The sequence below is a fragment of the Salarias fasciatus genome, unplaced genomic scaffold, assembly GCF_902148845.1.
Source record: "Salarias fasciatus unplaced genomic scaffold, fSalaFa1.1, whole genome shotgun sequence".
Classification (NCBI taxonomy): Eukaryota; Metazoa; Chordata; class Actinopteri; order Blenniiformes; family Blenniidae; genus Salarias; species Salarias fasciatus.
The window spans coordinates 355894-381508 of record NW_021941381.1 but is presented as its reverse complement, the minus strand read 5'-3'; the positions used below and the strand labels follow the sequence as shown (position 1 = coordinate 381508).

General features: G+C 45.2%; 1 protein-coding gene and 1 long non-coding RNA gene across 3 annotated transcripts in view; both read right to left on the bottom strand.

Annotated features, from left to right (window-relative positions):
- The window catches only part of LOC115385351 (HMG box-containing protein 4-like), a 30306-nt gene extending 5563 nt beyond the window's left edge, over nucleotides 1-24743 (bottom strand). Inside the window, exons 1-8 of one of the 2 annotated variants that reach the window (XM_030087333.1) lie at nucleotides 24683-24743; nucleotides 18866-18954; nucleotides 18604-18740; nucleotides 18439-18514; nucleotides 8509-9099; nucleotides 8231-8434; nucleotides 457-635; nucleotides 308-389 (exon numbers count right to left, since the gene is read on the bottom strand). In XM_030087333.1, the coding sequence (XP_029943193.1) occupies nucleotides 308-389; nucleotides 457-635; nucleotides 8231-8434; nucleotides 8509-9099; nucleotides 18439-18514; nucleotides 18604-18740; nucleotides 18866-18902 (1306 nt within the window). In that variant the 5' untranslated portion in view covers nucleotides 18903-18954; nucleotides 24683-24743. The remainder of the gene's footprint in view (nucleotides 1-307; nucleotides 390-456; nucleotides 636-8230; nucleotides 8435-8508; nucleotides 9100-18438; nucleotides 18515-18603; nucleotides 18741-18865; nucleotides 18955-24682) is intronic. The other variant, XM_030087334.1, reaches the window with a different exon arrangement.
- Nucleotides 2672-5780, bottom strand: LOC115385352 (uncharacterized). Its single transcript, XR_003931119.1, has 3 exons — nucleotides 4520-5780; nucleotides 3872-3939; nucleotides 2672-3762 (listed from the first exon to the last, which is right to left on the bottom strand). It is a non-coding gene; the product is annotated as an uncharacterized LOC115385352 (long non-coding RNA).
- Nucleotides 24744-25615: the final 872 nt, after the last annotated feature.

Sequence of the window (25615 nt, the reverse complement as noted above, 5' to 3'; positions counted from 1 at the left end):
TGCACACCACGCCGGCAGAGCACGAGGCGCAGGCAGTGCTCCATGCCCTGCAGGTCTGAAACCCCATGACTGTCCAAAATCAAGTAAACTCTTCTACACTGGCAACCTGCGAGGTGCTCTGTGAGGAGGAGGCTGAAGAAGAGGAATGTTACTGATTAAATGTTACTGTGTGTAATCACACTGAAAGAGCCGAGAATATAACTGCTGTCACCTGATTCACCACTGAGTCCTGCTTCTGTTGAGCATGTTTTTTTTGTTTTTTTTTTTTTAACCTATATAAAGACACACACAAAGAATGGTTGCTCACCCAGTCCTGGCTGTTCTGCATTGATGTTGACTCTGTACTCCTTGCAGAACACCTGATAGGCTGTGGTGTTTTTCTTCTTGGGCTGAAACACAAACAGCCAGGTAAGAACCGATGAGAGGAAACGTCTGGAGCTTCTGTCTCCACCGTACCTTATCCTTGTCCTTGTCGTGCTTGTCCCGGTCCTTCTCCTCTTTCTTCTTCTTCTTCTCTGGAACAGTGTCGCTGCCTTGCTGGTGGTGTGGGGGGATGGGCGTGCCCATGGCGTACATGGGCCCAACGGCACTGTGGGTAACGGTGGGGTGGGAGTGACTGTGGCTCCGTGATGAGTCTGATGGGAGAGCAAGCAGATGGATAACCTGTGCCACAGCGTCACAGCTCATAACACAAACCAAAGGCCTGTTTCCATTCTCCAGCTTGTGGCAGTAGGCTATGTGACGGGTGGTTGTGTGTTTCCACTGGCTAAAGTTGTGGGTAGTACCAAAAGAACCATTTTTAGTGACTCCTCTGTTGTGGTACCTGGTACAACAAACGGTTACCATGAAGGGGAGCGACAACATTTCAAGAAGCTTTCCTTTTAGTAATAGGATAACGAGATGGCGTTTCACGAGTAGGAGCATCAGGCCACAGTGAACCAAGTGTGTCTTTCTTAAAGGTCCCATATAATGCAATATCCACTACAATGGTTTTGTAACAGTAATATGCGTCCTGAGCCTGTGCACAAACCCCCCCAAAATGAGAAAAATCTATTCTCTCCTTCTCTTGCTTGCTCCACCTTTCTGAAAATGTGTGCTCAAACGCTCTGTTTTGAAATTCCCTGGTTTGTGGCGTCATAAACCCAAAGCGCTCCTCCTCAGGTTGGTAACACCGCCACACTAATGTTTATTCAGCACCCCGGAAAACGCTGCTGGTTCAGTAAACATGGCGAAGGAACATGCGAAGCCCGGCAGCTGCTCTGTTGTCGGCTGCTCTGCCAGCACCGCAGTCAGTTTTTGCCTCCTTTGTCTGAGGGTTTGAGGGCCCAGTGGATTCATTTCATTTTCGAGGGAGATGCACCCGCAAGAACGCCTAAGAAGTTGTGTGTGTGTGCTCACCACTTCACTCCGGACTGCTTTCACAACGAGGGCCAGTTTACATCAGGATTCGCCAAGAAGCTGAAGCTAAAGCCTGGATCGGTTCCAACTGTCCGTGACCAAGCTACAAACGTGGAAGCTGTAAGTTTTACCATGTTATGTTGCTTTACTATATCGTCCTTCCGAGTGTTGTAGCCTGTTGAAAGTGGTTTTAGCATGGCAGCTAACGTAAGTTACTGTTGCTAACATAGAGTCCTCTCCTCATAGTACTTTAACACACAACGGTAAATAATATCAGGGGACGTTGAAGAGAAGACGTATCAGGGTTTCCACCAGAGAGAGAGAAAAAAAAACTCTCCGACAGTCGAACACGGCAGTGTTAGCAGTGTTAGCAGCGTTAGCCGTTAGCAGCGTTAGCAGCGACACCACACGCCCCCGCCCACCCCCCAATCAAACTTCTTTCCTTGCAGTAAACACTGCCGTATGAACATATATTTCATGTAAAACGAGCATTGTATACATAAGGGATAATGTGTGGACGATGCGGACGGTGATAATGTACACCTCCTCAGGCATTAGCCTTTACTTAGCACCAAGATGCTAACGATAGTTTCTGTTCCCTGATAGTAGTAGTAGTTGAATTACAGGGAATAAGTGAAAGGGGGTATACAGTGGTCGAGATGCACAGCTCCACTACTTCCTGAAGTCCTGACAGAACCTTTATTTCCAGTCTTTCATGACAGGATGAACTGGTCAGACACACCTGGATGAATCAGTTCATCCTATCATGAAAGACAGTAAACAAAGGTGCTGTCAGAACTGCAGCAAGTAATGGAGCTGTGCACATGTCATTTTCGCAGTATTTGTTGCTGTTGTAACTATGTATTTGAGAAGATGCAGGTGTAACCTCTGTTTCCTGTATGCAGGCCAGCACATCACCTGCAGCCACAGATGTTCCTGCATGGAGGGATGCTGCCTGCCAGGCTGACCCAGTGGAGACCCGTTCTGGAGGCACACACCTGTCCTGGAGGACTCTACAGTCTCATGTCAGGAGTAAAGGTCTGTAGCCAAGTGTAGTTCATTTACTGTTGATGAAGTTAGTAATCATTCACCTGTTATAATACTATTCACCTATAATGTAATGTATTACTGTCTGTGTGTCATGGAAAGACTCCCTTTAGTAAAAATTGTATTTTTTCATGACACGTTTCGCCGGCGTGCCAGATCCTTCATTGAGCCTGCAGTCATTCGCCACTGGAAGACACTGCAGGATGTGATGCTGCAGCCGCTCAGTCAGGACGACAAAGTAATCGTTGTGGCGACATGAGGGCAGACTCTCCAGGTATTTATATTTCACTGAAATTAAAGGTAAAATAACTGGTTACATAGAAATTGTGTGAGTGTCTAGCGAAAAGTGTCTGTCAGCGTTAACGTCTTTGATTTTCTCTTTCCTGTACTTCCAGACTCTACCTGGCTGCCATGTGTTATAATGAAAACGCCAACCGACCACAAGCCAAAACGAAGGTGTGCCCCTCTTCAAGGTCCACTTTCCAAAGGCCATGAAGGGAGGATGCAGAGCAAAACAACTAAAGACAGAGCCAACATTCCGTAAGTGTCATATTCTTTTATTAATTTTTTTAACCGAAACGTGTTTTGGAAAGAACCTTCAACACACCAAAAACAACCTTGTGAAAACAGTAAATTAGATAAAGTGCCAAACACCAGGACGTATTTAGGAAAGAACTCTGTCATTGTAAAATTAAAAAAACAAAACAAAAACAACAGTTTCTTTGTGCATGTCTTTTCTGAAACAGGGTATGTTGCTGAGATGATGGACCTCATTTTTGAAGAAATCTTCAAGGATCCGGCTCCATACACAGAGGCAGTCCTGGCTCCACACACAGAGGCAGTCCTGGCCATCCCCGTTCCAGAGGACCTCACTGCACAGTTCAGCAGCCTGACACAGAGGAGGTCATTGCCAGTCATAGGCTGGCCCCATGTTGTGGGTTATATGTAAAGTGTGTGATGTCAATAAATGCTTGTCTACAGAAGTGACTCTGTGATTACATGAATGACGTACAGACCAACGGCTTTTGGAAGAAATACGCAGTTTAAAAAAAAACCCAAAATCAATTCACATTCATCTTGTTTTGTTACAATTGTAAGATTATGTAAGATTAAGAAGGAAAGTAAGACTACATTTTTGATTTAGATACAAAGCATAACATACTGGTGTATTCCTCTCAGCTGTAAAGGACCACAGTCAGCACCATACATTTGGCAGGCTTTCTGCAGAGAGTACACACTGAGGCAAACAGGCTCCAACCCAGGATGGTCCACCATACAGGACGGCTGCTCCTCCACCTCCCGCAGCCGTCTGGTGACCTACAGGGAGTTACAGAAGGTAAATGTATGTACTGTGTTTTATACTGTAAATGTAACATGGAGCCTAATCAAGAGAAATTATTTTCAGTTTGGGTATAGATGAAGCTACCTGTGGTATCTCCAAACAGCAGATATTCTCAGCTTCTGTGGGGATGGTAGCAGTTTCCACAGGTGCACCTGTTCAATGAGAAAAGTGAAAATTTCAACAAAAAATGAGTGGACAAGCAGAGGTGGATCAGAAGTAACCTTAGCCTAATAACCACCTCAGGTGCAAGAAATATCTAATTTATAGCATGTGTCTAATGTGGACATGGAGAACAGTGTAGCTTACAGAACACTGTGCACCGACTCCAATTATGAAAACTGACTAAAAGATTATTGATACAGTCATATTTATGCTAAATTAGTACATAATGTGAAAAAGAAATGACAGGGAGCTGTGATGACAAACGATTCTGCTCTAAACATCACAACAAGATTTTTTCTGGCCTTCTTTGTCAACAGACAGCGGAGGCTCGTAACAGTCCTCTGACGACACCGTTTCTCCGTAGACTGCAAGAATACAGTCATGACAGATAACTATCAGCTTTTCACAATCGTGCTCATTCAACAAAAGAGCTCCAAGTAACGAGACGACAGCGGAGACGTAACTGTTAGCAGGAGCTAACGTGACCTGGCTGCATAAGTTACTGTGCAACAACACACACAAACAAAGTAAAAAGAAAAATATCAGGGACACATAATATCGAGAACTTACCGTTCAGAACCGTCCTGCTGCAGCCGCAGAGAGTGAAGTTCTTCAGGGGCCTCTCCTTCTGGGTCAGACTCTGGCTCAAACTGGTCTGGCTGAACTACAGAGTTCGTAGCAGACATGCGGCTCTGCGTGTGTCAACATTACAGCGTGATACCAGAGCAGAGCCACGCCCTCTCCCATATATGGTGTGGAGGAGGCGTGGTCAGAGAAGCTCATTAGAATGTAAAGCTACAGACCAGAAACGGCCTGTTCTCAGCAGAGCTCAGGAGAGGGGACTTCAGGCTGGCTGAAGTCCAGGAAAAAACTGGATTTTTAGGCAAAAAACATCAAATAGACTGGTATTGGACCTCTGAGACCCATTTGAACTTGCTGAAACTTAGCATAATATGGGACCTTTAAGTTCAGATGAAATCATTGTAGTTTAGACTTTAATATTCATATAGATGTTGACACTGACAGCCTTAACATTGCTTTCAGTTCACTACTTGATACAACTGGTTTTTCACAGAAGGTGAATAAACCTACTCATCACTTTAATCACACCCTCCACCTTGTTCTCACCGACGGTATTGACATTGACCAACTAACAACCCTGTACTGTCTGATCACTTCCTGTTATCATTTGAGTTTACATCAGCTGGTTTTAAAGTACCTGGGAAAAAACTTAAACTCAGAAGATGTCTGTCAGAGGATAATGTGACCAAATTCAAGGAAATGATCCATCAATATTAACCTCACTCCCATCTGTTGGCCCAGTGGAGAGCAGTATTAGCATTAGCATTAGCATTAGCAGCAGTATCAGCGCCACTCAGGGTGAGTTAGTCGTAGATGAAGCGGCCGCTTCACTCTGCTCCACACTGGACTCAGCTGCTCCCCTGAAGGTAATATCATGAACCCTCAGGAGACGAGCTCCATGGTACAACAAACAACTGCAAACATTAAAAAGATCAGCTGGAAAACGAGAGAGGAAATGACATCTAACACAACTAGAAGTATTTCGTACTGCCTGGAAAGATAGTCTGTGAACTTATAAAAAAAACTTTACGTAAAACTGGAACTGCCTACTATTCATCCTGAATAGAAGAAAACCAGAGCAGCCCCAGGTTCCTCTTTAATACCATAGCCAGGCTGACAGGAAGTCCAGCTCTGTTGAAACTCAGACCCCCTCAGCCTTAAAGGGGCTGTATCATGCAAAATTCACTTTTTGTATGTTTTAACCTTGTTATATAGTTATGTTCTCACCAAAAACACCCCAAAGCGTTATTTTCCTTCGTGCCTGCGTGTTTAAAGGGCAACTCTGGTTTTTTGACACCTGGACCTTATTTATAGGTGTGTGCATGCTCATATACTCACTCAGACAAACATCGTGCAGCTCGGAGTCCTTCAGAAGTTATTTAGATCCAAACGATGTAGCCGCACTAGTGGGGGGGCCACAGCAATGGAGCGTTAGCGCAGGACATAATCTCTGCACAGTCGCTCATTTCAGCTGTATTTCTTCATCCGTCGCCAGTGTTATCATAAAGTCAGCTCGTCTACCGTCTTCAGGTGGGTCAGCTGAAGAGCTGACAGTTTTCACTAACTTAGCCACAATTAGCTCGCATGGGAACGTAGCAGAGCTCCTCTCCCCAGCAGAGAGGCACTTTGAGTCGGCCTCGGCTGTCATGGTGCCCCGGCGTCTGACTTCCAGGAGCCGAGTTGGAAAACGGCCCTCAGCTGCTCCACGGAGGCTCGGACACCGGCGAAGACGCAAGGCTCACACGCGGCCGCTGGGCCGCTGGACGTCTCTCCTCGCCGGGAGGATGCGTATCTCCGCTCCCCGGCAGATGCGCGCGCCGAGGCCGGTGCTCTCTCCTCGCTGGGAGGAAGCGTATCTCCGCTCCCCGGCGGATGCACGCTCCACGCCGGCCGCGGGACGCGCGACGGCCCGGAGCTCTCTCCTTGTCGGGAGGAAGCGTATCTCTGCTCCCCGAATCCAGATCTCCGCCGCCCGGCGGATGCGCGCTCCGGGCCAGGCCACGGGACACCGCCGGAGGCCCCCCTTCCGACCGAAAGGCAACCCAGCGCCGATGGAGGAAAAATACAGCCGAAATGAGCGACTTTGCAGAGATTATGTCCTGCGCTAACGCTCCATTGCTGTGGCACCCCCGCTCGTGCGGCTACATCGTTTGGATCTAAATAACTTCTGAAGGACTCCGAGCTGCACGATGTCTGTCTGAGTGAGTAAATGAGCATGACACACCTAGAAATAAGGTCCAGGTGTCAAAAAACCGGAGTTGCCCTTTAAGCTTTCCTCGTGTTTGTGCTGCTCAGAGAGGCAGCCCCTCCCACACCGTGAAAACGCTCTGTTTTCCCACGTTGACATCACACGGTGAAGATGGCTCCCTTGAGCCCCCCTCCCGCAGGCCCTCGGCAATCAGCGTTGCTGCTTTTTTCTAACTCTGATTATGGAGATAAACTTTAACCATCGTCTGAAAGCAACAGTCAAGCAAGAGCAAGAGTCTGAAGGGTCTGAAGGGTCTGAAGGGTCTGGAGGGTCTGGAGGGTCTGGAGGGTCTGGAGGGTCTGGAGGGTCTGCGCTTGGTGAGTTTCTAACAGGAAAAGACGTTTCGCGTGTATTTCCATGTCGAGAAGCTAGAGCTAGAGAGCTAAAGCTAGCTAGCGTATTTGTTTTGAAGCTCTGATTGGTTAAAGTAGCTGTCAGTCAAAGTCCACAGGGGGAGAGGCGGGACTTCAGTGAAACAGAGCGTTTTCTCTTTCGGGTTTCAGAATTAGCCCCAGAAAATCTTTCATTTCACACAAAATGACTTTAACTTAGCGCCAAAAATAAACTATTACCATGTTAATGTCATTTCTAGGGTTTGGATTAGATAAAAAAGCAGGATACAGGTCCTTTAAGGGAATACTCCGAAGACATTGGACCCCCCTGCGCATGTGCAGTGCTCCGCAGAAGGATACACCGGAGCACAGCAGTAGCAGCATAGACTCAGCCGCTGTGCGCCGGTATATCCTTCCGCGGAGCACTATGCTTGTGCAGATCTGTGTGTATCAAAACGCTATTTTAACGGATTGAAAAGAAAACACGTCTTTTAAAATGTTTTATAACCATTCCGGTTTACTTCACGTGCTAATACGCCGTCCCCTGGACCACTGGAAGGAGGATTTTGTCCACTTCGTCAGTCCGGTTCTGTCTTCTCTTCACCTCCAGCAGTTGAGCTAAGCTAACTACGATGCTAACAGCTGGGATCCAGCCACTGGACGAACAGACACAATAAAGGTATTTATGAGCTTATCTCACTTTGTAAATGATCGGGATAGGGCGTGGGTCCAAAATCTTCAGAGTATTCCTTTAAGCAGCAATGATTTATAAACTTCCTTAATGACAAAATCATAACTATTAGAGATAAAATTGAAGGCACTCTCCCCAAAGTGGTCACAGACCAACCAACCACATCCTCAGATCTGTCAATAGAACCTGACTCACAGCTACTTAGTTTCCAAATGATTGCCTGCGCTCTCAGTGAGCAGAAAATCTGTAAACTGCCATGAGAGACAGAGAGATACGAAGACAAGCTGTATACAATGGCAACTTAGTGCACAAAAATGACAGATTTTACTTTGCAAACTGCATCTTTTCATTTTTTCCTGGCTTATTTGAAGTCAGAGCTGCGGAGAAACTTTGAAAATCATCCTCTGACAGCATTTCTGTCTCCTCACCTCCGAACGCTTTGTTGTGCTTCTTGTCCTTCCCACTCTTCTCCTTGTCTCTGTCTTTTTCTTTGTCCTTTTTCTTCTTACTTTTCTTGCTTTTCTTTTTCTTTTTGGACAAGTGTGTATAGGAGTCATCAATCACCAGTTCGCCTGCCTCCAGCTCTCCTCCAGAGGAGGAACTCTCTTCTGCCATGCCTCCTCCATAGTGACCTGAGAGAGACCAGCAGCGTTTAAGACCTAACACAGTGGACACAGCTGTGGCTGGAGAGCTGTGTTGAGCTTACCTTCCACTTCCACCTCCTTGCCCACCACAGGTAGTGGCTCACGACTCTGCAGCAGCTTCTTCTTTGGAGACTTTGAAGGTTGTGAGCGCTCCCTGCTCTTCTCTTTCTTCACGCTTCCTTTGGACGAGTGCGGCATGAACGGGAAGCTCTTGGGTTCCTCGTTCTCTGGAGACATGATGAGCTTCATCTTCAGCCCGTCGGCCTCACGGAGAGTCAGAGGCTCCTCTTTGGGAGCTCCACCATGGAACAGGGACGATTTGGAGGATGAGTGCTTCTTGGAGGAGGAGGAGGAGGAGGAGGAGGAGGCGGGGCGTGAATGAGAGAAGGAGTGGCCACCTTTGCACCCGCTGCCACCGCTGCCACTCTCCCGTTTGCGGTCCTTGGAGGAGTGTGACGAGAAGGAGGGGTAGGAAGGCTTCTTGTGCAGATGAGGGTTTGGGTCTGAACCGGTGGCAAGAGGGGAGGTGATGGCCTGCAGGAGGCCCATGGCCGTGTCTGTGGGGTGGGCCGCCGCCGGAGAGGACACTGTCGGAGAGCGGTCTGCAGACTTGTGCTTCTTCTTATGAGGAGGCGGGCCCAAGCTGTCATGATCTGAAGAGGGAAGAAAATAATAATAATAATAATAATGCATTGGTTTTATACAGCGCTTTTCTGGACACTCAAAGATGCTTTACACTGAATTCTTCATTCTCTCCATACTGGGTGGTGGTAAGCTCCTGCTGTAGCCACAGCTCTCCTGCGGCAGACTGACGGAAGCGAGGCTGCCAATCTGCGCCATCGGCCCCTCCCACCACCAACCATTCACTCTCACACTAGGGCTGGGCGATATGGCAAAAAAAATGATCACGATTTTTTTTTTATATCATTCAATCTCAATTATAATCACGATATGTTATATTGTTTTTTAACCAGTTTTAAAGCATCTGCAATGAAAACTAAAACTATAGAATAGTTTAAAGGGGCTGTATCATACAAAATTCACTTTTTGTATGTTTTACCCTTGTTATATAGTTCTGTTCTCACCAAAAACACCCCAAAGCGTTTTTTTCTTTCGTCCCTGTGTGTTTGAGCTTTCCTCCTGTTTCTGCTGCTCAGAGAGGCAGCCCCTCCCACATCGTGAAAACGCTCTGTTTCCCATAATCACATCACACGGTGAAGATGGCTCCCCTGAGCCCCCCTCCCTCCCGCAGGCCCTCGGCAATCAGCGTTGCTGCTTTTTTCGAACTCTGATTATGGAGATAAACTTTAACCATCGTCTGAAAGCAACAGTCAAGCAAGAACAAGAGTCTGAAGGGTCTGAAGGGTCTGGAGGGTCTGAAGGGTCTGGAGGGTCTGGAGGGTCTGGAGGGTCAGGAGGGTCTGGAGGGTCTGGAGGGTCTGGAGGGTCAGGAGGGTCTGGAGGGTCAGGAGGGTCTGGAGGGTCAGGAGGGTCTGGAGGGTCAGGAGGGTCTGGAGGGTCAGGAGGGTCTGGAGGGTCTGGAGGGTCAGGAGGGTCTGGAGGGTCAGGAGGGTCAGGAGGGTCAGGAGGGTCTGGAGGGTCTGGAGGGTCTGGAGGGTCTGGAGGGTCAGGAGGGTCTGGAGGGTCTGGAGGGTCTGGAGGGTCTGGAGGGTCTGGAGGGTCAGGAGGGTCTGGAGGGTCTGGAGGGTCTGGAGGGTCAGGAGGGTCTGGAGGGTCTGGAGGGTCTGGAGGGTCTGGAGGGTCTGTAGGGTCAGGAGGGTCAGGAGGGTCTGGAGGGTCTGGAGGGTCAGGAGGGTCTGGAGGGTCTGAAGGGTCTGAAGGGTCTGGAGGGTCTGAAGAGTCTGAAGGGTCTGAAGAGTCTGAAGGGTCTGGAGGGTCTGAAGGGTCTGAAGGGTCTGGAGGGTCTGGAGGGTCTGGAGGGTCTGGAGGGTCTGAAGGGTCTGAAGGGTCTGGAGGGTCTGGAGGGTCTGGAGGGTCTGCGCTTGGTGAGTTTCTCACAGGAAAAGACGTTTCGCGTGTCTTTCCGTGTAGAGAAGCTAGAGCTAAAGAGCTAAATCCAGCTAGCGTATTTGTTTTGAAGCTCTGATTGGTTGAAGTAGCTGTCAGTCAAAGTCCACAGGGGGAGAGGCGGGATTTCAGTGAAACAGAGCGTTTTCTCTTCCGGGTTTCAGAATTAGCCCCAGAAAATCTTTTATTTCACACAAAATGACTTTAACTTAGCGCCAAAAATAAACTATTACCATGTTAATGCCATTTCTAGGGTTTGGACGAGCTAAAAAAGCAGGATACAGGTCCTTTAACATTTCATTAACAAACCTACTTGGTTTATAGCAATGCAAATTAAATGATATAAACATAGAAAAGTATAAGAACAATCTCACTTAACAGTGCAGTAAATAGAAAAAAAAAATCTAGCACCAAGATAATAAAATCTTGCGTTGCACCGTTTTTTCAGTAAAAGAGAAGAACTGAACGATCGTTAGTTAAAGTGTGACAGTTTACAGCCCTGAGGACTCCTGTTGCTATAAAAGATTAAAAAACTAAAGAAACCGCCTGGAGATAATGAAGGTGCTTTAGAATGTAAACATTATTTTCAAGTTATGATGCTAAATATGCTGCTGCCATCATTAATGCTTGCATCAAATGTACAAAATTTAAATCTAGATTGAACAGATTAGACTTAAAATGTAACAGTACAAAACTACAATAATATAAAAATATGGACAAAAGTAATCGTTTCTCTCCTCTCAGAATGTTGCTCGTACGGCGCAGTGGCCTGGAAAGATGACACTGGCTACGTTTACGTGCAGTCAATATTCGTGTTAAGATCAATATTCTGGTTTCTGAAACATTTGGAGTAACCCCAGGGAGATCCTCATTCAGACCACGGCCACAGACGAATGCATTTACACTTCCTGCCACTTGGTGTGCTGTTTGCATGTTCAACCCTATTTTACACAGACACCACAGAAGAAGAAGGGCTGCAGTGCTGCAGGCTCAGTCTGCATGTTGTTAGAAACAGAGCGTTGGCGGCAAGATGTGGTGACATGTTCAATGAGGCGATGCAGCGTTTTTTCAGTGAAAGAGAAGAACTGAACCGCCGTTAGTCAAACTGTATCACCAGTAGTTCCTGGACTCAAAAGACCAGACTCCTTGTGGATCGGTGAGCTAGCAGCGGTGAGCTAGCAGCGGTGTGCTAGCAGCGGTGAGCTAGCAGCGGTGTGTTAGCAGCGGAGCGGGTGGAGCAGCCTTTCCTGTCAGCAGCAGCCTCATCTTCAGAGGAAAACGCCGAGGCATGGCTGACTTCCTCGGCTTCGCTGCCCTCGATTCAGCTCATCTCTGTTTACTTCTCAGACAACTTACAGGCGGAAGCTGAGCAGGAAAAAGTCGCCTGTGATTGGCTGTGGTCACGCACATTTCTGCCATGTCTGATCGAGTAAATGTGCTCACAGCTGATCACTGTGATCGACTGGAAATTAATCGCAATCACTAATTACGATCATATAATCCTGATGACTCAGGGCCAATAGAAACCCTTTTTAACTGTATTTCAGACATCAAGTCATGGATGGCAGTGAATTTCCTACAGCTCAACCAGGACAAGACTGAGGTTTTAGTTATCGGTCCTGAAGGTCAGAGAGAGAAGATTTTACCAAAATTACGGGATTTTAAACCAGCACAGTCAGTTAAGAACCTGGGCGTGATTTTTGACTCTGAGCTAAATTTTATTCCACACATAAAAAAACATAACTAAGATTGGATTTTATCATCTTAAGAACATAGCTAGAGTCCGCCCGTTTCTCTCTCAGGCCAGTACAGAGGTGCTAATGCATGCTTTTATCTCCTGTAGATTAGACTACTGTAATGCCTTGCTCTCTGGTCTTCCCAAAAAGAATATTTCAAACTTACAGCTATTACAAAACTCAGCCGCACGCGTGCTGACGAGGACCAGGGGGCGGAGCCACATTACACCGGTTTTACAGTCGCTGCATTGGCTCCCTGTCCGCTTCAGGATCGATTTTAAGGTTCTCTTATATACAGTTTTTAAATGTCTTAACGGCCTTGCGCCTTCTTATTTAGCTGATCTGTTTTTACCTTATCGACCCTCGCGGGCCCTGAGGTCCTCTGGCAGCACCTTATTGTGTGTTCCTAAAGCCAGAACCAAGACTCATGGTGAGGCGGCTTTTGGCCACTATGGCCCCCGCCTGTGGAACAGCCTGCCGGAGAACCTCAGGACCGCAGAGACCGTTGATATTTTTAAAGGGAGGTTGAAAACACACCTTTTTAATCAGGCTTTTAACTGACCTTTTATAGTCCTCTTATTCCATTCTTATTTATGTAATTTTATTCTATTTTATTATGCACATTCAACTTGTTTTACTTTTTTTTTTTTTTACTTTATAATCCTATCTTATTATCTTATTTTAATTTCATGTCATATTTTATTATGTTTTAGCTGTTTAATTCCAGTGTTTCCTCAGGGGGGTCCTTCACTCTGAGGGGGGTCCTTCACACGGGAGTTGGTCCTGGTCCAACACTGGGGTTACTGTGCCTGGGTCCTCTGGTCCTGGCTGGCCTGGGAGCTCCACACTTTGGTGTGCGAGTTCCCTTGGTCTGTCGGGGTCGGGGGTCGGGCGCTGGAGCCCCAGTTTTAATTGACCCTCGACTTCCCTTGGTGTGGGGGGCCCCACTGGTGGCGTTTTCCCTAAGATGCTCAGTGCCATGCCATGTCTCCTCTGTTCTGTGCGAATTAATGGTAGAGTGTGAGTGTGAGTGTGTGTGTGGTGCATACTGTTTGATGGCGCGGTTTTTATTCTTTTTGTTTTTATGACTGTTTTTAATGTTCAGCACTTTGCGTTGTTTTTATTAATATGAAAAGTGCTATATAAAAAAAATCTGATTTGATTTGATATAATCGCCCAGGCCTATCTCACACTACTTTCATACTTAAGGCCTCCACACACTACAGAATGATCAGGCTGAATTTTGCCCTGATCTTCTCCTCCTGACCGAAGGCGACAGGGTCCGACTGTCGGGAGTATGTAATGAGTTCGGTCCGATCCTCCTCTGGTGTGCCGGGGGTTCAGAGAGATTGTTTCCGGTCGGAGCCTCTCAGGAGGCGTCGGAAGGGGAGATCGTAGATCATGAACATGTTTAATATTTCTGATAGCAAATCCTGTGGTGTGTGGAGCTCCGAGAGGAGCCGATCAGCTCCGAGTAGAACTGTCCACACCCCCGGAATAAAGCTCTCTGATTGGCTGAACAGCTCCGTCTCACCAAGGTGCCGCTGTTTAAAAAAAAATCCCCTCTCAGCTGTCAGAGCTGGATGAATATATGTCTGTGAAATATATTCACTATATATGACAGTGAAACAGAAAAGCCAGAGCTCTGAACTCAGCCTTGGAGAAAGTGATGGATAATCCTGTCGCTCCTGGACGAACTGGATTTCCTCCATTCAGACCCAAACTCCGATTTAATGCATTCATCTGCATCTCCGCCAGTCCTGCAATAATCCCAATGTTTTAATTCATCTCAATTATTAACCATCACGGAAGAATGGGGAAGAAATAATAATAATAACAATAATAATAATAATAATAATAATAATAATAATAATAATAATAATAATAATAAAAAAAAACTTTCTGCTGACTTCGTGCCTTCAGAGACAGAGCGGACGTATAATCAAACTTTTCCTAATCAAAGCTCAACGTGTTTTTATTCTGATTTAAACTATCAAATCTGTGGACAAAAAGAATGATTTAAAGGTTGTATAGAGGATTTTCCACGGAGGGAGAAATCCAGTGACAGTTAGTCCTTTTTGAAATGCTGCCATGCGTGACCCACACCCCTCCTCCCCTGCTCTCTCCGGAGGACCGCCTCCTCCTTACGCAGAAAGTAGCAAGTAGCATGTAGCAACTTAGCATCATAGCGCTAACACATAGCTACCAACGTGTCCTTTGGAACAACACAAAACACAGCCAATATGAGTAAAATCCTGTACTTGTGCCAAACCCTGTCCCTGAGCCGTCCCTGGTCTCGGTGGATCAGAGGAGGACGGGGAGGTTTGTGTGGAGCTGCAGGACTGGAGCAGACTCACGCTCGGAGCTCACAGCTGGTCTGTGTGGCTGCAGCCTGCAGACGTGAACAACCCCCCCCCCCCCCTCACTCTCCGGACTTTTTCATACAAGTCTTGTTTTAAGATTAAACATACATTTTCGCCAAATGGCAGCACGTTGTAGCTATGATTAAGAAAAATTGTCTCAAGTCTGCATGTGAAAAGGTGTTGATTGCGGCAGCAGAGCTTAGCATGGGGGGAGTGGGGTGGAGCGCATGGGGGAGTGTTGTGCCGACAACAGGAGGGGGGGGGTCGGTAAAGTGCGTAGGAGCATGACAGTTACGCTAAAAATGTAGAGAGGTTGATTGACACGTTAGAAAACCAATAGATAACGAGGCTACCTCGTTATTGATTGGCTAAAGTAATATTGATTTTACAACCTCCAGAGTTGATTAATTTTTATTTTATTTTTTTTGATCATGATAAAAACAAGGCTGCTGCAGCTTAGTAATGCCATTTTTTAGCTTTAATTCATTTTTGTTAGTAATAAAGATCTTCTATACAACCTTTAAGATATCTGGCAATTTAAAAAAGTAGCCTTTCGTTGTCACGGTCCGCTAATAACTTTATTCTACTGCTCCACTCAGGAGTCAAAAGTAAAAAAAAACAAAAAACAAAAAAACCACACACACAGGCTGAATTCTTATCAAATGTGGAGGGTAAATCATAAGAAAATGATCTGAAACTGTTTCCCTCTTCTGTACTGGAACATTTAAATTTTCTGACAAGGTGCTGACAGTCCGTGTTCATGCGCCCCGCTGACAGAGCAAGACTGATGTGAATGAATGAACTGAGGGAATGAATGAGTTCTCCACTTATTATTGAAAGTGGAGATGAATGTTAAACACAGCAATGAAGGGAAACAGCACAAAGTCATGTTGGACGACGCGAGATTTGGAGGAGTGAGGAGCCGAATCTCTGATGAAGAATCTGCTGGTGTGTGTTCTGCTCCAGAGCGACACACACACACTAGAAGACCAGGAGAGGAAGATGGGGTGCGATCTGTCCTCTGTTGCCTTCTCGTGTGTCTCTGAATCGGGGAAGATTGAAAAAATCCTGTAGTGTGAACTGGCCTTTCGGCAAGGTGGGTGAAGTGCCTATATGAAAATTTGATATCACGACATTGGCGACCCAAAACATCACGATTCACGATATTATCACGATATTGGCGCATTGCTTTTAATACTATTGAAAATACCCAAAAACACTGTGAAATCTATCAACATCTGTCAACAACACTGTGCATTTTAACACGCCTGAGCAAATTTTGATAGAGTAGAGGGAAAAAATGAAACTTTTACTCTTGCCTATTTTTTCTTTTTTTTTCCAGATTCCATACTGAAAAACACCATGATAACAATGAAGCAGCCATAAAGCTGCCGCTGACGACATTCAGCAGCTCCTGGACTACAACTGGACCAGGTTTCATGAGATCAGCATAAAGCACACAGATTTTATAGTGTTTAGTTTGGACAGAACCAGGAGAACCCTTCATTTGGCCATTTGGAGACAACCTGTGCCAAACTATACTAAGTGGGTTTATAACTTTTTAGAAAGGAATCTGACTTTAAAATACTTTTAATTTCCACTACAGGAATCTGTATGCAATGCAGCCTTTGGCTCTGACATTTCGCCACTAGATTATACGTTTCTGCACAGTTTTTGTGCAGAAACTTATAATTGTGCACAGTATAAAATACTTTTTAAGAAATGACTGAGCCATAACATTTAGTTTCCAACTGAAATATATTTATAAATCATGTATATATAATCAATACAAAAAAAGCCAATTATGACAGGGAAAACAAAAAAAAATCCCCTTTGCAACATGTAAACACATCAAGAAAAAAACAAAAACAATGTGCAGTGAGCTGTAGAAACACGCAATGAAGATAAATGTGGATGTTTCAGAATAAAAAATCACTGATTGCCATTTGCGTGTCTCGCTCTGCAGTGCGCACTACTGCGTCACGCTCAAAAATGTCTCCCAGCTGGATTATGCCTCAGTCACATGTAACATATCGTATGAAAGCTCACAGAACGTCAACATATTTCATTTAAACTCCCAAGATTAACGACAGGCCCACAAGATGGCGACAATAACATTCAGGCGCATGACGCACTGTAACTACTGCAGAGGATTATGAAGTCAATTTTGGTCAGAGGAGAGCGTGGATAGATGGAAAATGACCACAAAACGGTAAGGAAATAAACATGTTGTGTTTGGTGTGAATAGCTTTGATATTGGGTGAAGAACTGTGTGAGAAACGTGCGATCTGAGGTGCTGGCTGTGAAATGGAAAGATCGGTTTTGGGTTTGTTTGGCCGCTGAGGAGAGGCGGTCGGCTCAGAGAATATTCTGCCTGCTGTCATCTTAAAGGAGCTCTCTGTGATTCTGCACAATTCTGAGCCCTGACTTCAGTTTGAAATGTTGGCTCCGCCCCCGAGCTCTCTGACTGGTTCCTCACGTTGAGAAAACCCTCCCCTCCCCTCCGCTCTGCTCCCACTCAGCGTGCACGACGCTACATGCACATCCCGTACGCGTGCACAATCCTCCGGAGGAAACACAGCAGAAGCCACTTCGACTCTTTTTTGTTCAAAATAAATGGCCACTTCGTCTCAGTAAACCAGATTCACCCTGTCACTACATGTTCAATGTAGACAGTAGCTGCAGAAATGAATTTGTAACAGCAAGTGGAGGTATCGCCACTTTCCCTGTTGCTCCTTCGGCTTCCATGCTGGTCTGTTTACCGGTGTTGTGCACGCGCTGCAGACGGCCTGGCTCCGCCCCCCTGCTGCTGCTGCTGCCAGTGGAGCAGAGAGGTCGTCACGCTGAATCCTCAGGCAGCGCTTTGCGGGGCCAGATATCCAAAACACGCTGATCAATGTATGACTTTTTTTTTTCCACAGAAATGTAGCATGGACTTGCTAGTACATGATGTAAAAAGCATTTTTCTCGACCTGGTTAAATTAAAATCACGGATAGCGCCTTTACAGAGCAGCTTTTCTAGTTTCATATGAGGCCCAATATGTTGGGGTGGAGCAGACGGATCTCTGGTTCTGTTGCGTTTTGTGTCGGGAGATGCGCTGAGGGGGGCGGTACAGTGTCCATCGGGCCGAACGCGTTGTTGCCTTTTTTTTTTATCATCCTGGGTTTTCAATGGATGTGGGACTTTTGTGGTGGTTTGTAGTACATTTTGCTGCAGAGGCTTTGACACCTTGGGTTAGATCAATAGCTGTTTATTTCAGTAACGGGCTTGTCTCCAAATGAAACAGACGATATATTGTAAATGACGTGATATGATAATCTCGGCTGTGCAACATCGTAAATCGCGATTATATCGTAAATTGGCACATCCCTACCAAGGACGCAACGACAGTTTTACACCTGCGGGAGCGGTGATCAAACCACCAACCTTCCGGTTATGAGACGACCCGCTCTACCATCTGAGCTACTGTCGCCTCAAAAATGAGTCAAAAAAATTCAGTTTGACACCATTTTTACACTTTTTAGCCATTTTTTCTTCTGTCATAATTTTTAGTGATTGAGCTTCTAGAAAACTGCATTTAGCAAACTAGTCTGTCAACTTTGAGTGAAACTCCATTTTCCTCATTTAATGTTCAGCATAAATAAGCTCCAGCGAGTGAAGGAAGAAGGAAAGGTCTGCATGGTGACTGGAGCTGCCAAAATCAAACAAACACAATCCCCCTCCAGTTCTGTAGACGTGTTTCCATCTCAGCTCTTTGTGAGTGTTTTTGACACAATCAGACCATGGGTGACCAAAATGTTCAACCTGTCGCTCTCTTCTGGTGTGTGAATTCTGGTTTTCCAAGCTTAGAATGAGTCGTCTCACCTCTGTAATAGTAATCATCGCTGTGCTTCTTCTTCTTTTTATGCGAGTCTCCTCCCAGCATGAAAAGCTCCTGATCCTGGTTTGAAATGACGAAAAAATCATTACACTTGAAGATATCCTGGAAGTCTTCAGTAAAATTGCACTATCTGAAGACATTTGCCTTACCTTTGGTCGTTTTTTGGAGGACTTTCGCACCTGTGCAGCGATCTCCTCTTCCTCCCTCAACAGGTCCTTATAGGACCTCCTCTTCTCTCTTTGGCTCCGACCGGCCACCAGGCCTCTGTCCCCATCCATCCCCGAGTCTGAAACAACACGTCAACATGCACATCAGGAAAATGGAAAGGTGGCTCCCATCACGGCTCCATGCAGTGAAGAGGAGTTAAATATTACTGTGTTGCTATAAACAAAAGTTTGTGCAGCAAGTTACCTATTCCTCCTTTACTCTTGATCCCCTCAAAAGCCATGCTTTGTCCTTTGACAACACAATTATTTTCAGGGTAAAGTCTGGAAAGAGACCTGATGAGTAAAAACAAGGAAATGTCACAGGTAGGGATGCACATTTTATATTTTTTTTCTATGACCGATAACCGACGCTTTTTAACCGATTAAAGGAGCTCTCCGTGATTCTGCACAATTCTGAGCCCTGACTTCAGTTTGAAATGTTGGCTCCGCCCCCGAGCTCTCTGACTGGTTCCTCACGTTGAGAAAACCCTCCCCTCCGCTCTGCTCCCACTCAGCGTGCACGACGCTACATGCACATCCCGTACGCGTGCACAATCCTCCGGAGGAAACAGCAGAAGCCACTTCGACTCTTTTTTGTTCAAAATAAATGGCCCCTTCGTCTCAGTAAACCAGATTTTACCTTGTTCAATACCTTGTTCAGTACCTTTACATGTTCAATACAGACAGTAGCTGGTTGCTCCTTCGGCTTCCATGCTGGTCTGTTAGCTATCCAAAACACGCTGATCAATGTATGATTTTTTTTTTCCACAGAAATGTAGCATGGACTTGCTAGTACATGATGTAAAAAGCATTTTTCTCGACCTGGTTAAATTAAAATCACGGATAGCGCCTTTACAGAGCAGCTTTTCTAGTTTCATATGAGGCCCAATATGTTGGGGTGGAGCAGACGGATCTCTGGTTCTGTTGCGTTTTGTGTCGGGAGATGCGCTGAGGGGGGCGGTACAGTGTCCATCGGGCCGAACGCGTTGTTGCCTTTTTTTTTATCATCCTGGGTTTTCAATGGATGTGGGACTTTTGTGGTGGTTTGTAGTACATTTTGCTTTTATTAATTTTTGCTAAAATTAAAATCGCGGATAGCGCCTTTAATAACCGATTCGATTTAAGGCCCGTCTGCGTGGGTGTGCGTCGCGCATTGGTCTGCACAGACCGATCCGCGGACGTGATGCGCGCAGGTGACGCCGGTATACGCATCGCCAGAGCGCCTCAGCAAACAAAACATGACGGTAAAAGCGAAGGCAGACGGAGCTCCAGCCGGATCGCTCCACACACCAGAGTGAAAATCTGGAGGACGGAGACAGCAGACTGTCTGGAGGGATGAGAAGGTCTGCCGACAGAATCGCTTCGGCGCCGCCCCGCGATTCAGAAAAAAAAAAAAAAAAAAAGGCTAAATAAATTTTAACATTAAATGATAACGTACTGACAATGTATGTGCTTAATTTTCTCTAAATAATCTGTAATAAAGGAGCAGATAAACAGTCTGTAGAGCCGGAAAAGCTTCTGGAGGATGTGTGGAACACTGCGCCTGGATGGAACGTGCACAGAAAGAGCGTGGCATCGGTGGAGCGCCGAGACTCCAAAGCGACGTGAAGCATGACGTTCCTTTAAACGCCCTGTTGAGTGGCTACATGCTGCCGCACCACCATTTAGACAGATCACCATTCCCAAATACCGCTATTCCGACACGGAAATGTGAGCTGAGTGACGGACTCGGCGCTGTCCAGCGCTGAACTGCAGATTTACAATGACAGCAAATTCTCATCTAAAATGGAAAAAAAACTACAAGATTTAGATGTAATTAACAGCACTGTAGGCTTCAATCATCTCCTGTTGTTTTTAAAATTATGTGGAGAGTGAGCGCGCTGGTGATTTCTTTGTGTGTTCTGATTAATTTCCTAAATAAAGTTTTAGCTTCTGAAATCCGATTGTTAAACAGTTCTGATGAGCTTAATATTTATCTGGATGATGCGGCTTCATACCAAACCATTTCACTGTGAATCTGGACGACCCGCAGCGTCTGGAGATAAAAAATAATATTCAATGTAACGCCGGTTTTGTGCCACATGTATAAATACGCACAAAGACACACACCCTCCCCTACTGTACAACATGAAGGCACCTGGAATTAATCAGTGACTGAAGGAGTCATCTGCAGCGCAGTCATTGATATCTGTAAATAATGCCAGCTGCATGAAGACGCAGGGCTCTGTGGAGAGCTCCGCTCCAGCTGGGGCTAAAGAAAAAAAACAAAAAACGATAGTATTAACCGGTCAAAGATCCTGTTATCGGTTAACGGTTAAACAGTTAACCATGTGCATCCCTAGTCACAGGACGTTACTAAAATTCACTCGGGCAGTAAAAAGCCAAAAAAACATCAGAGGCCACATTACTTGGTCACTTTGTTTCTATATTTTTAATCTTGAAAAATGCTGCTTCAGCTACCAAAGCTACATCCTCCATTGTCAGGACTAGGGCTCAGGGTTGGGGTTCATGGTCAGGCACTGTCAGGACAAGGAGGAAACCTCAGTGCTCTTAAAGCCCACTAAATATGGGCTCATCACTTGAACTGTCACAAAGAAATAATACCTTGGAAGCTAGCCTGCAGAAAAAGGTCATGAGAAAAACAGAAAACAAATAAAACGGCATGACCATTTAGCCCAGACATGTCGCCGCCTTTGGTTGTAAAATTATGTCAAGCAGGATTTTTTTCATCAAATTCCCCAAAATCTGCCAGTTTTGCTCAAAGTTTTGTGAAGATATTTATAATGAAGCTCTGCACTGGTCAATGTATCTGTCATGCTGAGTATATGCATATGGCATGCTGACTTCTTCTCTGAGGTCAAAACAAGAACAGGCTCCAACAGCCTGCTCTCAGACAGAATGGAGATGGGAAGTGTGACGTCACTGCTGCAAAGAGTCATGGGATGGGTTGTCAGGTGCATGGGCTGTTTGCTGCTACTATCAGCTAACAGCCTGCAGTGTTTGCCGGTGGGATCTGAGCCTAAGGGATTAGAACTTTGTTGTGTTTTTTGGAATCGCTGGATTACATTTCCACAGAGCTGCTGGACTGGAGAGGAGACGCAGCAGAGACCAGAGGACTGGAGAGGAGACGGACCAGAGGACTGGGAATGTTTATAGCACGCAAGTAAATATCTGCCATCGGCCCACTCAGTCGAGACGTGCGCTTCGGACTGGGAACATTTTTTGGACATTGAGGAGCATTTGAGGTTCATTTCATGACTTTCCGAATTGTGCAGCGTTTTCTTTTTTTGGGGGGGAACTTTTAATTAATTTTTTTAAAATACAAGTAAACAAAATATGTTGTCAGAGGCAAGTGATCAAAAAGAAAAGAGAAAGGTATATACCGTATTGGCCTGAATATAAGACGACTCCGATTATAACGACCCCTATTTTTCAAAGATCATTTTGTGAAAAAAAAAAAATGCTGAAGACAGTAAGGTCACTCATAAAACGATCTTATTATATAATTATTATAAACTCAAAAACTCACAACTGAGATAACATTTCACGAGATATAAAATGAAAAAATATTACTACAGTATTGAATAAAAAATATATTCTCTTTCTCAAAATAAGCAACAAATAAGAACCTCAAGGGGTCCAAACTGCATAAAAGATGTAAATAACTTTCCAGTGCCTTCAGCTGAATCAGGCTCTGGTGGTGGACATTCCGTCTTTCTGTCTTTCAGAGACGTATTCTCTCACCCTTCTATCAGTCTCTCTGAAGCGTCGCTCTGGGACCACGGAAAGCTTTTCTCATAGCGTTAGCATCTGTAGGCGTTTTTTCTGTGCTCTCCAATAAGAACGAGGCTCTGCTCCACCAGATCTCCTGCAGCTTGGCAGTAGTTTGATGACTCTGCTGCGTTGATCACCATCAGTTTAAAGTTGGTATCATAACTTCTCCTCTGCTGTTGCTCAGTTGTCCAGCGTTCAGCCCCTTTGTTCCAGATGATCCGCCATTTTTCATCAGATCATTTGATCTCATTTCATCGCTCCACTCGCTCTCTGCTCACTGATACTTTGGCTCCATCTAGCGGCGCGGATGCGTATTGACCATCTACCGTAAGTCCGCGATTATAACACCACCCCACTTTTGAGGATGCAGTTTCTGGAAAAAAACATCATCTAATATTCAGGCCAATACGGTACAATAAAATATACATAATATGTAACATATATTTTCACACTGTTTTTTGTTCACAGCGAATGATGCGCGGCATGCATGCGCCATTTTCTGTTAGTTATTAGGAGGAGCGCTGCAGCGACGAGTGTCTGGTTTTCTGTTGGAAGGTTTCTTGGTAAAATAAAAGTCAGGTTTGGCCTCACTTTTATGTTTCTGATCTGTTTGTTAATCACCCTGCTGTTGGATGTTTATCTGCTCATCGCTGGCTTTGGAAAAGACAGGCGAGTTGCTACAGACTAACCATCTGAAAAGATACAGAAATGGAGAAGCTGTTGGTGTGTTAGAGGGAACTTTCTACCATGGCAATTTATTTACTTAATTATTTATTTAATTATCTATTTATTTATTTATTTATTTATTTATCAGGGGCAATGCATATTGATCAACATCAACATCAAATCAGTAGTTGTGTAAATATGCCAGATTTAGCCATGGACTAATTTCCACCTGTACGATGAGGAAGCTGCACTCAGGAAGCCTAGAATAAATGTTCCAGCCGTCCTGTTGCCGTGCAGCGAGCATTCAGAGGAAAACTGAACAGTTGGTCAACGATCTTGTCAAAGGAGTCACTCAGATTAAGGGTTTAGATGTGTGTGCTGAAAGTTCGGCAGCACGCTGACGTGCTTTATACAGTCGGCGTGCTCGTACGGCTCCACTCCATTCAGACTTTTACCTCGTTCCTTTTCTTCCCCTTTTCTGTCAGTGTTTCTCCGTGGGGTCCTGCGGTGCTCTCTCACTTTGTACATTTTTTTTTCTACTATCCAGACGTCCTTCTGTTTTTTGAATCACTGAATTGAGTAGTACGCCGTAAGTACATCGTAGTCTGCTTGCAGGTAATAGAGTTTGATTTCATTGTTTACATTTTCCGGCCTCCCCTGTCCATCATGCATTGCGTGTAGGTCACGTGGTCTTCCCAACTCTGCATATTGCATTCTTACAGACAAACTTCAGGAATAATACTTTTTTTTCCCATCGTGTTGGTGACCTGTGGGAAGCAATGTGTGCCTTCTGCCAAGCTGGCACTTAAAAGTGGGAAAGATCAGCTCTTGAGCAAAGTATGGATGGACAGACTAAGAGGACTGAAGGAAAAAAGAGGAATATGCTGTGAACATTTTCTTTCTCTTTAAGTCAATATTTCTAAAAATTAGCCCAAATATAAAAACAATGGATGTCTTTTTTTTGTTCATTACAAAAATAAGGAAGAATACCCCTATTTTACAATTTGTTTTAGATTTTGATCCATTAATTACATTTTTGCCAAGATAAATATTTCTGAGGACATTGTGCTAACTCTCTTTCATGTTTTGTTTGTTTAGTTTTCTTTTTTGTTTTCTTTAAATTTAAATTCATTGAGAATTTTCACTTCTGACCGTAAAGTAAAGATTTAAATAAATTCATAGTTGATAAAGTTACTTTGTTGTCTGAATAACTGGACATATTAGCAGTATTTCCAGGTAGGATCTCTTTGGGGTTTTTAAAGTGTGATCACAGATAAAATAAGAAGCAGACACTCTCTCCGCCTCTCCTCAAAACACACGAACACACCCCCTCCATCGATCAGCTGCGCCACCTCCGTCCCTTCCACCGAGCAGCTCCTCAACCGGCCGGTGACCGCATTCAGGAAAAACCGGGGCTGTGAATACGTGCTAGGCCGCGGTCGTCCACAGTGGGCCAGAATGGGGTCACGAACCAATCATCGGATCCGCTCGTGGCGGTGCTTCCACCGGAGAGCACACACGGGTCACATAGAAACAGTAGGAGGACAGGGAGAGCATCTTTATATGAAAAAAACGGCTATACCTCTTCGTGATCTCCAGTTTACGCGGGTCCAGCAGCCATCTGTGTTTGGAGAGAGACAGACAACGGTACACGGTGGAGGGGGAGGAGTTTCAAGAGAGGCAGCCAATCAGAGGACTGGAAAGAAGTAATACGGAAGAAGAGAACTACAAAATACTAGTTGCAGAGTCTCTCTCTGTTTCTCTCTCTCTCTCTCTCTCCCGGTTCAATTCAATTCAATTCAGTTCAATTCAAAGAAGCTTTATTGGCATGGCAAACACACATTCACATTGCCAAAGCGTTACATAAAAAAGCACACGATATAAACAGTTTACATACTTCACTGAAGTGAAAACAGTGCAAGTCAGTGCAAATACCACAAAACAAGAATAAAATTAAAAGAATAAAAACGTATTGTCTCTTTTGTACTTTCTGCGTACTGACAGTCCCAGTGTGCAATATGGCTGTAAAGTGTTCACAGTGTTATTATTTTTATATACAAACGCAGGACCAGTTCCATGTGCTTACACATCACATCACCTCATTCCCAGAATCAAAATGGTCTTGGTTCTTGTTCTGGCCCTGGTCCTGGCAGCGGCGGATTTAACAAATTTGGGGCCCAAGGCAAAGGCAGGAATGGGGCCCTCTGAAATGAGAAGACAACACACACGCCACTTTGATACTCACTAGTTGCTCATCTCCACACGTCGACAACTGACCCTCCCAAACAGGTATCAACGTCGCCGTTACACTTGCTGGTTGTTGTGAATATTGTATTTTATTTTGATCAAGTTTGAACATGATAAATACCATGAACAGTAAAGCCTCAGTTGCAACATCTGTCTCAGTAAAACCATCTGCACATAGGCGTCAGTTTAGGGGGGGGACGGGGGGCTCACACAAAATCCTTCACGTGTAGCCACTGTAACCCCGGTTATTTTCAGTAGCAATTCATTT